The 14,251-nt window shown below is 34.5% G+C and overlaps 1 protein-coding gene across 4 annotated transcripts in view; it reads right to left on the bottom strand.

Annotated features, from left to right (window-relative positions):
• Positions 1-342: 342 nt before the first annotated feature.
• LOC119596502 overlaps positions 343-14,251 on the bottom strand; it is a 15,328-nt gene continuing 1,419 nt past the window's right edge. For 2 of the 4 annotated variants that reach the window (XM_037945777.1, XM_037945778.1), the window contains exons 2-4: positions 12,531-12,702; positions 11,309-12,297; positions 343-4,940 (exon numbers count right to left, since the gene is read on the bottom strand). In XM_037945777.1, coding sequence (XP_037801705.1) covers positions 4,437-4,940; positions 11,309-12,297; positions 12,531-12,651 — 1,614 coding nt within the window. In that variant the 5' untranslated portion in view covers positions 12,652-12,702 and the 3' untranslated portion in view covers positions 343-4,436. Of the gene's footprint in view, positions 4,941-6,805; positions 6,935-11,308; positions 12,298-12,530; positions 12,703-14,251 lie in introns of all 4 variants that reach the window. The other 2 variants (XM_037945775.1, XM_037945774.1) reach the window with 2 other exon arrangements.

Consider the following 14,251-nt stretch of genomic DNA (forward strand, 5'->3'; position numbering starts at 1 on the left):
CTGGTGGCATGAGATCCTCACAACCTCTCTCATTGATAATAATAACAGCTTGTAAAGTATATGGACCTTCAAAGAACTAAGGACTTAAAATATATGAGAGCTTCTTGGTAGTGAAAAGGCTACGAAACACTCGGCTATCTCTAATGGTTATATTTCTCAAACAAATATTTTCTATCTTCATTCTGAATAATATCTACTATATTTCAAACTTGGATAAATACCCCAGTGCCCAAATCTTCAGAGGATATGATGAATGGTATATATTTTTTTAGTTTGCATTCAATAAACCAGATTTGACAAATCATAATCATCACAATATATAAGGCCAAGAATATGCATGCACAAACTTATCAACATTTACTAATGAAAGCTTCCATACAGTATAGAAAATAGGAAGATTACAAGCAATTGATTATTGTTGCATTATAATGAGGGACCACATTACTTCACCAACACCACCTGCTTCATGACAACAGGACAGAAAAGTCACTTTCACAATGAAAGACAATGCATTTTTAATTTTCTTTTTTTTTTTTTTGTTACATGATAAAAACCTAAACTAGCATATGATAATGAAATGCTTGTGATTTCTAGTTGTTAAAAATTACAACGGCTAATGAATTTTCTCTTTTAAACTTATACAAATTACAATTGCTTAGCTATAAGATAAAATGGCATCCATAGACTTACTATCAATTCGATGATAATCCTAACACCGGATTTTGCCATTTCTAACCAATGCCAAGTAGCCACATTTCACCTTAAGAAATTTGCTTCCATTAATAAAATAGCTATTTGTATATTCTTGGAATGAATCTCAGTCCAATCTCAAAATCTGGCCATTACAAATTTTGTGGACAAAGAGTCATACAGTAATGCAAACTTACTGCTAACTTCACAGGATGTAATACCTATAAGCTGGCAAATGTTTTTGATGAGTATTACTTACTTCTTAAGACTGGTATGGCTATATATTAGAAATTTCTTATTGAGAATATTTCAATATTATTTCACCTGAAGTGAAGACCCTTTTCCTAAACGGAGGTGTCTTCATTACCAAAGACACATGGAAAAACCTTTCTTTTTTTAAGCACAGTGCTAAAAAAAGATCATATATCACTTTCTTAAACAAAAATTTCATTCTTTAATACCTGGTAGCTTTTAATAACCTGCCCATTACTTTCCAACATTTAATGCTACTGTACTGAAAAATTATCTGTCAAAATCCACCAGCCACCTCTGACATTGAGCATATATTCTGATGTGTATTTTTATGTACCAAACATTACTTCATCCAAACCAAAACAAAACCAAAGACTATTATTGAATATTTTACTTCAGATCTAATGCTCTTTAAAGTGCAAATACTACTGATTAATACATTTTGATATTCTGGTTGGTATACCCACATTTTTTCAGCTCTTGGAAATCTGTCTTCTTTTTTGCAGGCTAAATAATTTACAGTGCAAGACACAAGCCCACATTCAGAATATTTAGTTATCTACTATTTCAACAACTGTAGAAAGCTGGGAAATAAGGATTATTCTACAATACTGAATTCACTACTAACTTGAGCCACAATGAGTATTATTGCATCACAATAATCTGAGCAGTATACTGAAAAAACAAAAAACTTGGAAATTGGATGAATCATAACTTTACTATAGTTCTAGTCTGTACGGACTTTTCCAATTTAGAAGACAAAGATGAAAAATAAAGTACAGTATTGCAGACGAAAAAGCTACATCAGGATATATCATCAGCAAGCGATGTCTATGGGAGAGGTAGATCCAGGGCACGAGACAATTTTAACATGGGTTTATATCTGTACTGCAAAAATAAAGAATTTTGCATAAGTCAGAATTGCCCTGGATGAATCTCGGCAGCAACACGCTACAGATCCTGGAGAAAATTACCCGCCAATGTACGACGCCTCCCCAAGGATCTGCACATATGCAAGCGAGGGCAAATTGTAAGCTACAGTTTAGAGAACCAAGAATTAGCACACATGGTTTGTTATTTGACTAGAAATAAGTGTGGGTTCATACACATTGCAGCTGTTAATGTACATAATAAAAAAGGGGAGAGTGGCAGTTGCAACTACTGTATGGAAATGGAGGCATTACAAAAGAATACATACCTGTGGTTAACAGATATCAGCAATACATGAATTTTCAGAAACAGTGTACATGATATAATACTTGCATGATTAGCAGCTCTTGGGTTTACTCTTTTGCAATCTAACCAACACTATAGTTTTGCTTTTATTTATGCAGTGCTTCCTTCCTGTAAAGAACCTTGAAGTAAAAAAGAATGAAAGAAAGAATGAATTACAGGAATAAGAAAGAAAAAAAAAATATCACAAAAAAAAAGAATAAAGAAAAGTTATAATCACCACATAAAGCTGCCATTTTTCAATATTTGCTGCAATCATGTAACCAGGTCAGTTACATTATAAACTGTGAAAGTGAAAAGTGATTTCCCATGGCAATGATTATCTCAACCATCAACGATGCAGGAAGTCAACATATTGTGCTCTTCAATGCTTCACAAAGGACTAACTACACCAATCCCACCCGACTCCTTACTGTAAGGATGCACTGCATTTCATACATAAAATACAATTTGTGCTTGGTCAAATACCCATAGAATCAGGTACAACAAAAAATATCCCAACATTCTGAGGTATTGACAAAACTAGTGTATTTACAGAACTTTGGCACAAAACAGAATGTTACGTGACTTTCCATTTACAAGAAAATCAAAGCTTGAATTTTCTTATCCCTTTTTTGCTAAACTTACTCTATGAAAATAACTTGCATTCATAATATTGTAATATTGGATTCTTCGGCTTTTCTTTTTTTGAAAAATGCAAATAACTTGTCTTCATTTGTACTTGGAAAATCTTTGATAAATGCGAAGTTTTCCTCGAGAACCAGAAGCGTAAAATGAAGACAAAAAATTCCCAACATAAAAGAAATAAACATCAAAGCTGTAGCTGTAGATATTTAGCTTGAGAATCCAAGGGAATAGCAGCACTGGTCACATTCACTATTTGGTCATAAACATATAGAATAAAAACATGTAAAACAAAGCTTGTTCTCAGCCATCTACAGCTCTGAAATAAAACTGAGCTTAATAAACTTAAAGCACCATGCAACATCTTATAAAAAATAGATAGGTTCCTAAAACTAACTGAGATTTCAAACAAAAAAACCTTACTCTAGTAGAGCACCGGTGATCAAAGGGTGAGTGAAGACAACAGCCCATCTTACATCTGGACTTTTAAACTTTTAGCACAATGTAGAGATATGTAAGCAATACATAGTGTTGAGATTAAATAAATACTGACTTCTAGTATTTAGCTGCAACCTGTGCCAGGACACCAGAACAGGACTTATGATACTTTAATTAAACACAGGTTATGCACTGTGTAGATCAGTAATCTGTCTATTCTTAGGTCTATTCTTAGAACTCACGCCTACAAAAGTGGTGGTAAAATTGGTAGTTGATGTACCTAAAGTAATAACTAATTCCTGAAATAATCCAAACTTACTTACTCCAAGGGCTATCATCATCCAATGGAAGCAAGTCAGCACTTTGATCAGGAGTTTAAAAATAATAACTTCAAATATATCTGTCTGAATACATCTGGATTACTCCATATCCCTTTTCCCTATATCACTTCCAATGAACAGTGATAATAACAGCTATAAGGAGCAGATATTGTAAATCATCCATACTGGTACACAAACGTTAACCATGCATACATTATCAGACTAATTCTGACGTCAATATCTCCCTGACGAGGATTATTATCTTGGGACACAAGAATCGTAACAAAACAGATTTGGGTCAATCCAGGTATCAAAAAATAAAATGTTCCTAAAAATTAATAATACACTTTCATGTTGCACATAATATAAAATGCCCATATGCAATTCTTGTCAACGTGTATCATTTGATTATCCTTATCAGGTGCACATTTTTTTTTTCCCCATTCACAACAAAGTGGATTGTAATTCTAAATACATCATTGATTATCATTAGAAAAATCCTGGGAGTGTGAGATCACCAACGACATGACAAGAATTGCATGTATCACTTAAATTGGACCCATAAGACACTTTCCTGCACTCTTTTCGTTTTTTTTCTTTTTTCTTTTTTTTTCTTGCAGGCCAAGAGGAATGTCTTAATACTAGCTAATACAGCAGAATCACCTTTCCTTCAATAAAATCCATTTCTCTTGATGCTTTATAAGCCATACCTGTACTTTCACTTTCCAAAGCAAATACTGTGATACTTTCAATTTGAAAATACTATAAAATGATAAAAAATCAAACTCTTCATCCAGACTAGACTATCAATCACATTATACCGTTCAACTTTAAAAGCACAAACCCATTCTGCGACTTCATGTGAAATACAAGTCAAACTCATTCTAACACTGTGCAATCACTCATTTCCTCCGCATCACTCTTCTTCCTCCCTACCTCTGTTTCTTCTACCTGCATGGGCATCCTCACTACAGTTTTCTCGTATATGGGGTTCTGGAAAGTGTCGAATTTGCGCCCTAACCCCAGGCGAACGGGGTATCTTTTGCGGTAAACAACGATGGATGTGATGATAATGATAATGAGGAGAAGTAGGCCTGCTGCTCCAATGATGATATACATGGTTAAGTCATCTTCTAGGGAGATGTCAAGTAAGCCTGTAAAAATGCCGAGCTGGTTATCATCTTCGTCTTCTTGAGCTTCTGTTGAGTTTATCACCGGTGGCAAGTTGGTTAGTTCCATCTCATACTCATCCACCTCCCCCCGAGAATGGTTTGTCAACATCTCATGGTGCGCATCTGTGTCATAGTCCTCGTAAAGATCTTTGGCATCAGTTTCCTTCTCTTCGTCATTCTCGAGGTCTTGTTCAGGGAATGAAACTCCAGGCTGAAATGGAAGCGAGGAAAGTCAATGAAGATTTGGGGAAATAAATACCAGAAAACAATACACAAGGGTTTTTGCATAACAGGGAAGGAACAAGTTGTCCTTTTTCTGAAAAGCCAACAAGGCAGTGAGTATGAAGACCAGAAGTTCATTGAGACAATTGCAGAAGAAGGTATGAATGAGAATGAATACTTCCACAGCAAAAGAAATGCAACCAACACTCTTTGATTAACTCTTCCTCAGAATGACATGTTTTTCTAATACACATGTAATTTAACCCATTAAATATCTTTCTATGTAAAAGTATTCATTTTTACATATACTGTTTACTATAAATGAATACAAGGTTCGATATATGAAAAAAATAGAAGGGGGGAGTGAATACAAGAGAAGAGACAGCTCAAAATGACTAGCAATGAAGCACAAGCATCAATCAGCACAAAATGCAAACAGACTCCGATAGTGTGCATTAACTAACATACAGCCTCACAAACCAAAAAATTGACAACAGAAAAAAACAAACTAGCAGTGCTCGAACAAAGAAGAAAGAAAAAAGAAGGGACACTCCACACATACAGCAGCAAATAAGGTGAATTACACAATTTGATCTTGTAAATTGGTTAGTAGGTCCAGAAAATCATACAATGAGAGTCCACACCACCATACAAATTAAGGAAAACACACAGTCTTCTCTCTGGGTTTATTAATTCTCCATCTCCTTGTCTGCTGTGTTTTCAATGAAAGAAAGAAAAAGGTAATAGCACACAAGGTTTAATTATTTCCAGTAAGAGTAAATGAACAACCTTGATTTTATATACAGTGCAATATATCTGCTACAGTTTAGTTGAAGAAAGTGGTTGCAGACAATAAGAAGTTGTTTATAGATGAATTGCTTAAAGTTGAAATATCATGCACTGTGGTGCACAAATGGGGTGTAGTTATGCAATACTTCAACTTCGTATTTTCACTAGATCTTACGAGAGGAAGAAGGACAATATAGGTAATTTCATTTGTTACAAGAAAGAATATCTATAGAAATGAAAATCATATCTATAAAGTTTATTTTACCTATTCTCCACATTCACTAACTAACCTACTATTAGTATTATTTGGCAAATGAAAGGCAGAACATTTAGTCACTTGCAAGTATGCCTGACAGTGTGTACAGTATACTGTTTAAAGGTCTACCATGCTTATCTAGTCTGTTGTGCAAAGCTTAATGATAATGTCAGCTTTACAAACAATGTTCTATCCTTACTTTACTAGTGCTATTAAGAAAAGTTACAATAACAACTCCATAATTCAGCATTCTACAATTTGTGGCTAATATGTTAGTCTTTTTTTTTTCTCCAGTCTGAAGAACTATGACAGTGTTATTTCATTAGGCTGTATATTTAACTGTACTATTCTTCACACAAAGGGAAGTATATTCATAGGAATGGTATATGCTGTATGTTCTCCCAATCCATTTGGGGCTTCTCCAGGTAAAACACTCTTTCAATAAGTAACACAAACACACTTAAAGAGAACACGTAGCACGAACAAGAAAAATGTCTACACACATACACACACACATCTTTTTAAATTTCCAATCCAAAAGGCATTACCATGTGGTGTTTGGAATTTCGGCATAATTTGGCCCATTCTCTGCTGAATCATGGAGGTTTTACTGTATCAAGCAAACCAACTTTGTTTCAGGCAATGGTCAGGTAATCACTCAGCCATACAAAGTGAACCACTGTGTAGTATGTTTGCTGTTTATTGTTTACTGTTTATCTCTGTGTGTCTTTTACTGAAGCCAATACAATAAGTTGTTCACTCGCTGTTGGTCCGTTGTTTTCATACCGAGCCGGCGAGGATGCACTCACCATCTTTCCATGTGGTTCACTGTCGGGAGCAGATATCAGGAATGTGCCATTCTCTGAGGTCAAACTACTGCCATTCACACTGTCCGAAATTTCTATTGATCCCATTGGGGCATCAGACATCAGTTTATCCTGAAATGTATCAAAACTTGAAAATCTTTACCTCTCTTCAAAAATGTGTCGAGGGCCTAAATTCCATGTGGTAAAAGAGAGATGGGGGGAGGTGGGGGCTGGGAGGTGTCCTTGAGGGAGGGAGGGGAGGAGGTGTTGGAGTGGCGGCAGATTCATCGTCGAAACTCTTTCCAAACACAAAGATGGTTAATTGCACACACAGCCACAAAAAAAAAAAAAAGAAGGATCATGCATTACACAATTTGAAAGTCCTTGAAGAGAAAACAGAAGCACAGACGTCAAAAGGAGATCTAAACAGAACACATTCCAAGCTTTGTGCGACATCCCAGCGACTCACACACAAGCATTTTTTTGTACAACACCCGTTGAGGTCTCTAGTATCTAATCTTGGTAAAGTGACAATCCAAACAATTACAAACATGTAGATTATATATAGATCTACTTATATGTATATATATGTATACATATATATAGTGTATGTGCTAGCCTCAGAGAATAAGAAAAAGTGAGAGTATCTGTGTATTGGTGAGGGTGTGCAAGGGTTTCATCTCATTTATGAATGTATGACAAGTGTGTGTTTGAATAAGTTTACTGATCTCTACATAACTAACAACTAATTGATTGTTCTTTCAATCATCAAAAATACTTGCAGTTGCTTGTAGATCTTCACATATGCCTGTAAAACTAATGTTCCCTCCATCATTTTCCCATATATATAAACCCACTATTGATGGGATGGCATGAAACTTACTTAATTTCTTCACTAGTTCAACTTCATGTATTGTAAATTTAGATAATGGAAGGATATTCTTGGACTGACAACCCTATAATAACACAACTTTACCCAATCCTGCATGTAAAGTGTTTCTCAAGTTACCCTGAACATGAGTATCAAATAAAACTTTCATTATCTATTCAACTATTTTCCAGTGTTAGGTTATAATGAATAATGTTGTGTATTCCAAAAAAAATTGAGTAAATATTTTGCACATTAAGCATATTAATACTTTCTCCTATTTACTTATCTATTATCATTATTTATTTATTTATTTAATTTATAATTTTTTTCAAGCCAACCCATGACCTTTACTAACATCCTGCAATTTCCATTTGCATTGTGGGTTTACAAGCCCATGTATATGCAAACAATGATTTCAACTGAAAGGAAATGTGTTAATTCTATATCATATTTTTCTAAAATTCAAGAGGAACCACGTTAAGTTATACCAAGTTTTTCAATTAATCAATCAAATCAATCACCCTGACACTGCATGGCTTACAGCTTCTCAGTTTTACTGCATGTTAAAATACACTCTGCACTGGCCACTCACAAGCAGATGATCCATGCTATAGTTCAGAGCTCCCTTAAAACAGGCCTATGAAAAAGCCAAAGAGGTTACAGCTGTTCTTCTTCCCATAAGCATATGACAAGTACTGCGAATGACAATAGCTGTGTTGTGTCTTTGTCTTATGATTGAATAAAACCTGTGAAACTATAAGGAGGACCTAACAGAATTTACTAGATGTTTGGTACTTGGCCAAATTTAACAACACAAACTTTTGTATTTGATTATACATATGGTATTTCATGACCATATGACAGATGTTCCAGTATGATGCACCCTGAAGGTAACTGCTGTGACACCAGTCTCCTCCACCCAGGCTGAGTCACCCAGAATTACAATCTGCCATACTCACAACATAGCAGGAAGAGCAAGAAGAAAAGGAATGCTCCCATACCTTTACTAAATTGCATGTGTTGTAGCTTACCAGATAGCTCTACCACAATTCTGGGGTCCTATCATAACAATCAGTCATTCCAGTGAATAATACTTTCTTCATGAAATATCAGTGATAATGGATGTTCTATTTAGACACTTCATCCAAATACACCTTCCATATTTTGGTTAGAACAGGCAAATAGAAGTTATGAACACCAGCAAAGTGAATGAATATCTAATCATTCACATCAAATTATCTGGCAAAGATCTTGGATTAGTCACCATTCTGTAAAATTCCCTTGTTGTTAAAAATGTTGGCTGGCAGAAGAGGAGGAAATCTCAACAGTGTATATAAAGTGTGTATAATGTAAAAGATAAAAACAGAATAACAAAAAACTTTCCTTCGAAGGTAATTATGACTGACTTGGGCAATGCACACCTGCAATTGTGATTTTCTTTTTTACTATGATAACAAAGTTATATTAGTTATTATTGTGGGTTAGTATATTAATTTACTTACTGACAGAAATTGTTGATGATGATTAGCATACCACTGCCCTACCTCTTTTTCACATTTCACATGCACATCTCTAAATGCACTGAGAATCCTGGGTAGGATTCCAAATAAATTACTGTATGAAATGTGAACTATATTTGTTGTATGATAACAAAGCCTGTAATTCTAGAACAAAAAAACAAAAAAAAAATCTTTCTGTAAATTAATGGAACTTAAAAAACTAATTCAAAGCTGAACACTGAGTTTTCCATGATAAAGTTATTTCTTAGTGGATTTCTTATCTATTTATTTATCTATTTATTCATTTTTCTCCTACTCTTTCTAATACAAATTTCTGAGCTTGCTGAAAGAGCAAAACCAATGGCACATTCTCCAAGGCCATTACTATGTCACATTCCATATAAACAAAAATAATCAAGAATGTTTGAGTCCAGCTGTGGGTCCATGACTTTGGCTGTACAAACAGGAGAAAATAGAAATGAAATGAAAATAATGATATTAATAATTTAAAAACCATAAAAGATATTATTGTTGTGTGTTACGCATGACCTCCATTGCTGACATGATACTAGAGCTGAAGAGGAACTGCCTCTAAGTAATCAAGATTGAGACTACCACGGGGATACATGAACTCTTGGGCATAAAAAAAATAAAGAGAGAGAGAGAAAAAAAAAGAGAAAGGAACTTTTGAAAGTCATGTCACAGTTCTGATTCTGAAAGAGATTAAAGCTAAAATCTCATACTCTTCCTTTTTGACATGTCTGCCTAAATACCATAACCAAATGACAAAAATCTGGTGCAAAAAGAATAGCAAGAGTGCTTAAGGGATATGGTTTGTTTAGCAAAAACATTGTGAATTGAATGGGGGATTTTAGAGATGCCTTCGGTGTGTGGTTTGTGCACCCAAAGGATCTTCATACTAGTAATTATGTGGGAAAGCGAATGTAAACATGGCAACTCTCCTGGAGCTTCATGTTGGCCTTCTGATGTGAGGAGTTGGGTTTGACATGCCTAAGTTTGAGCTAGAAAGATTTGGTGAGGTTCAGCGTAGGTGATCATATTTCTTATGGGAATAAGATGAGAGGGAAAAAAAAGGATTGATCACCTCCACATGAATAGCAAAATAAAAGGGGGACTGACTTATGGCTCAGTTCCTGAAGCAGAGAAAGATAAATCCCCTATTACTACCACAATCTTGAGTGGTGAATGGGAACAACACCTGAAGATAGCAAAGATAAATATATATATATATATATATATATATATATATATATATATATATAATATATATAAATATATATATATATATTATATAATATATATATATATATATATTATATATATATATATATATTATTATATATATATATAATATATATTATTAATATATATATTATATTATTATTATATTATATATATATATATATATTAATATATATATATATATATATATATATATAATATATATATATATATATATATATATATATATATATGATATATATATATATATATAATGATATAACTATATACATATATATCATCATATATACTATATTGTATATATATCTATATTCAATAATATATATATATATATATAATATATATATATATTATATAATAATAAATAACTAAATAAAAAAAAACTAACATAAAATATATATATTTAGATATATATATATTAGTATGATATATATATTATATATATTATAAATATATATATAATACTTATATATATAACTATATATATATATATATATATATATATATATATATATATATATATATGTACACACACACACACACACACACACACACACACACACACACACACACACACACACACACACACACACACACACACACACACACACACACACACACACACACACACACACACACACACACACACACACACACACATATATATATAAGGAGTCAGAACCAGGGTAGAAAATAGAGGTAAATGGAGAGAGGTAAAGAAAAAAGGAAAGGGGGAGGCAAGAAGAGACAGTGGGAACAGAGTGGGATTGAGGAAGAAGGGAGGAAGAAGGGAGGAAGAGGGGGAGGAAGAGGAAGATTAAGAGAAAGAGAAAATATAGTCTACAACATTCTTATTAAGCTGACACTGCTTACCTTGTGATGGGAAATGCAAACAGGTGGTTCTTCCCATGAACGATTTTTACACCGGATCTCTGACGGGCCCAGCAGGCTAAATCCTTTGTCACAGGAATACAAGGCAACTGTGCCAGACTCTTGACGTTTAAAATTAACACTTCCATTTTTCACAGCTGGTGGGAGGAGACACAGATCTACTTGCGTTGTAATGGACAGTGATCCCTTCTTGGCAAGCTTCTGTGTGTTGTGGTAGACTACGAATACAGTGTCTGCTTCAGTTTGCAGACTGTACTCGTTCCCAAAGGTCGGACACCATTCCACGTCCCACTTCGGGTTGAGCAGCGACTCTTCGTACACTGTGATGTGGGGCCGAACGTTCTGCGAGAATCTTAGGGTCATGTGCTTGCGCTGCTCTGTATTCAGCTCCCATATACAGGTCTCTGTTGGAGATTCTGGTTGGAATTTGTGTTCTATTTTCTCATTTGATGTGTCTGGGGACATGATGCTGTCAGTGCAACTTGCAACAATGCAGAGGGTCTCTCTGTCCAGAGATGTGGAGCCTACAGCACAGGTATCCCCAGAGAGTGGGAAGCTGACCCAAAAGCCATCCTCACAATCAGAGGGAGCTTCAAGGTCTGGCAATTTGCTGTCAATGGTAAGACTAATGTTAAGGTTTGGAATATTTTGGCACACACTCTCCCCCTCAGTCAATCCCTGGTACTGGGGACTGAGCCTCACATACAATTCAAACATGGATCCACTAGGCAAGGTAACACATTCGTGGCATTCGGTTTCACTGGCCTCTCCCTCGTCTGTGCCTTCAAGATTGCCAAAGGCATCACAACCTCCACAATCTTCTTCAATGAGCTTTTGCTTGCTGTCTAAATAAACCATTACCGAGCCTATGCCATTAAGCCTAAGTTTGTTAAGGTTCACTTTAAACCCATCTGCTGTTGGAGCCTGATAGCATGTGTAGCACATCTGGCTGCCCGATTCGTTCATATCAGCTGTAAAAAAAGAGAGCAATTTAACAAATGTTACCAAGTAATATATCATAAATGCAAACAAGAGAAGACAAAAGATAAGAAGAGGAAAGAAAAGAGAAATGAAAAAGAGACAATTGTCAACAAATATTTAACACTAAAAATATATATACATACACATTAAAAAACACACACAAAAATACAGGATAACAACAATACAAACATAAACTAGAGCAACCACAATACCAGACTCTCACCACTGATAGAATGAGGGAACTCCTTTGGTATGATGCACCCTTCGGTTAGTACTGTACATATAACGACGGGGAGAAGGAGTACCAGCCTCCCCCACATCCAGGAGTGGATTGGCGCCACCATCCTTGGCCTCCACCACCGCCACCAGCCCACCACCTTCAGCCTACATCACACCTACAAAAACAACATCGGATTTGAAGGAAAAGCAATGCTGTGCCTGAAAACGTAAGACATAGAAGGTCGGTGAGGTTGAGGGAACTTTGCGAGAGAGAGAGAGAAAACAAAGTAACTTTATCTTCTGTCTATACTGAAAAGAATAAGAACTTTGGAGGTACATATCCTAATCATATCAAAAGAACAAGGAAGACTAAAGGTTAAGAACAAAAAAATGCTGGCAACAATCACAAGTATTCATATTCTATTCATTAAGTTTCATTCACATCTAGTTATTTGAACAATATTCCAGATCATTACTTAATCTAAGTTACTTACAAATGCAATCCCCTTGCTTAGTTAAGGTTACCGGATGAGAAGAAAAATTAGCTACTATGATTTTATACTATGGTAATCAGAAGAAAGAAAGAAAGAAAGAAAAGAAAAGAAAAGAAAAAATCTATTTATAATTTAATGTACACATCATAATAAATACATTTTCTTAAATAAATGGCAGGCAAATTGGCTTCAGGTGAATACAGTACACGTATATAATCCAATGTTATGGGGTGTCTAATATAACCGGTAACATCTAACAATTTCTGCACAAGCTAAAAATGAGAAAATGTGTAGCCCTGGCATGGTAAGCACCGCCTACAGTCATGAAACGGCACTTACCCTCTCGTGTACAAAGGTCGCATGCTCTCTTCCCACTTGTATTTGAATTACAGACAGACATTACATAATCATTGTGAATCAAAACCACACCTCATGCATATATTTTGTTGCTTGTGGCTAATATGGTCATAGATTTACCTTTAATAATAGTATGACATGTTGTGGTCTTATTGAGAACTCTTCTGAATGGACAGCAGTTTTAACAGGCATATTACATAAAGCCATATTCATTAATTCACTCTAAAAGTATTTCCTGAGTATGATAAGGAATTGAAGTTGCATCCAACAAAGGTATATTTACCTTTACACTACAATATGCTCATTTGTGTGTTCAATAAAAAGTAAGACTAATCATATAAAATTAAAATGTGTCTTACATATTCCTGAATACAGTTCATTTCTCGGTGTCACTAAGATATCATCTATTATGAATTACAATTCTAGTTAAAGAGATGCTACTACATAACAAATACTATGTATGAAATTATTTTCCCGGTTTCAAAATATTTTCCATCACTATAAGAATAACCGTATACTATGTAGTAAACAAATGCGCATACATAAATGCAATACATTAAATACATTATTTGTATATAGGTAAATATATATATATATATTTTTACATTTTCCTTTTTCTTGTTGGTTAACTGTTTAATGCTAAAAGAAACAAAGGAACGGTCTAATCAAGAGAAGTTAGAAAAGGAACCTATCTGAAAAAGGCCGCTTCCACTAATAGTGGATACAGCTCACAAAAAGAGTTGTAGTGCTAGATAACAACTGAATACTTATAACAATATCAATATAATAACCAATATAAATAAATAAAGACAAATGTGAATAAATATATAAATAATAAGAAAAAACAAAGTAACAGGTGGACATTCAGTCTTTC

Source organism: Penaeus monodon, chromosome 38, assembly GCF_015228065.2.
Source record: "Penaeus monodon isolate SGIC_2016 chromosome 38, NSTDA_Pmon_1, whole genome shotgun sequence".
Lineage (NCBI taxonomy): Eukaryota > Metazoa > Arthropoda > Malacostraca > Decapoda > Penaeidae > Penaeus > Penaeus monodon.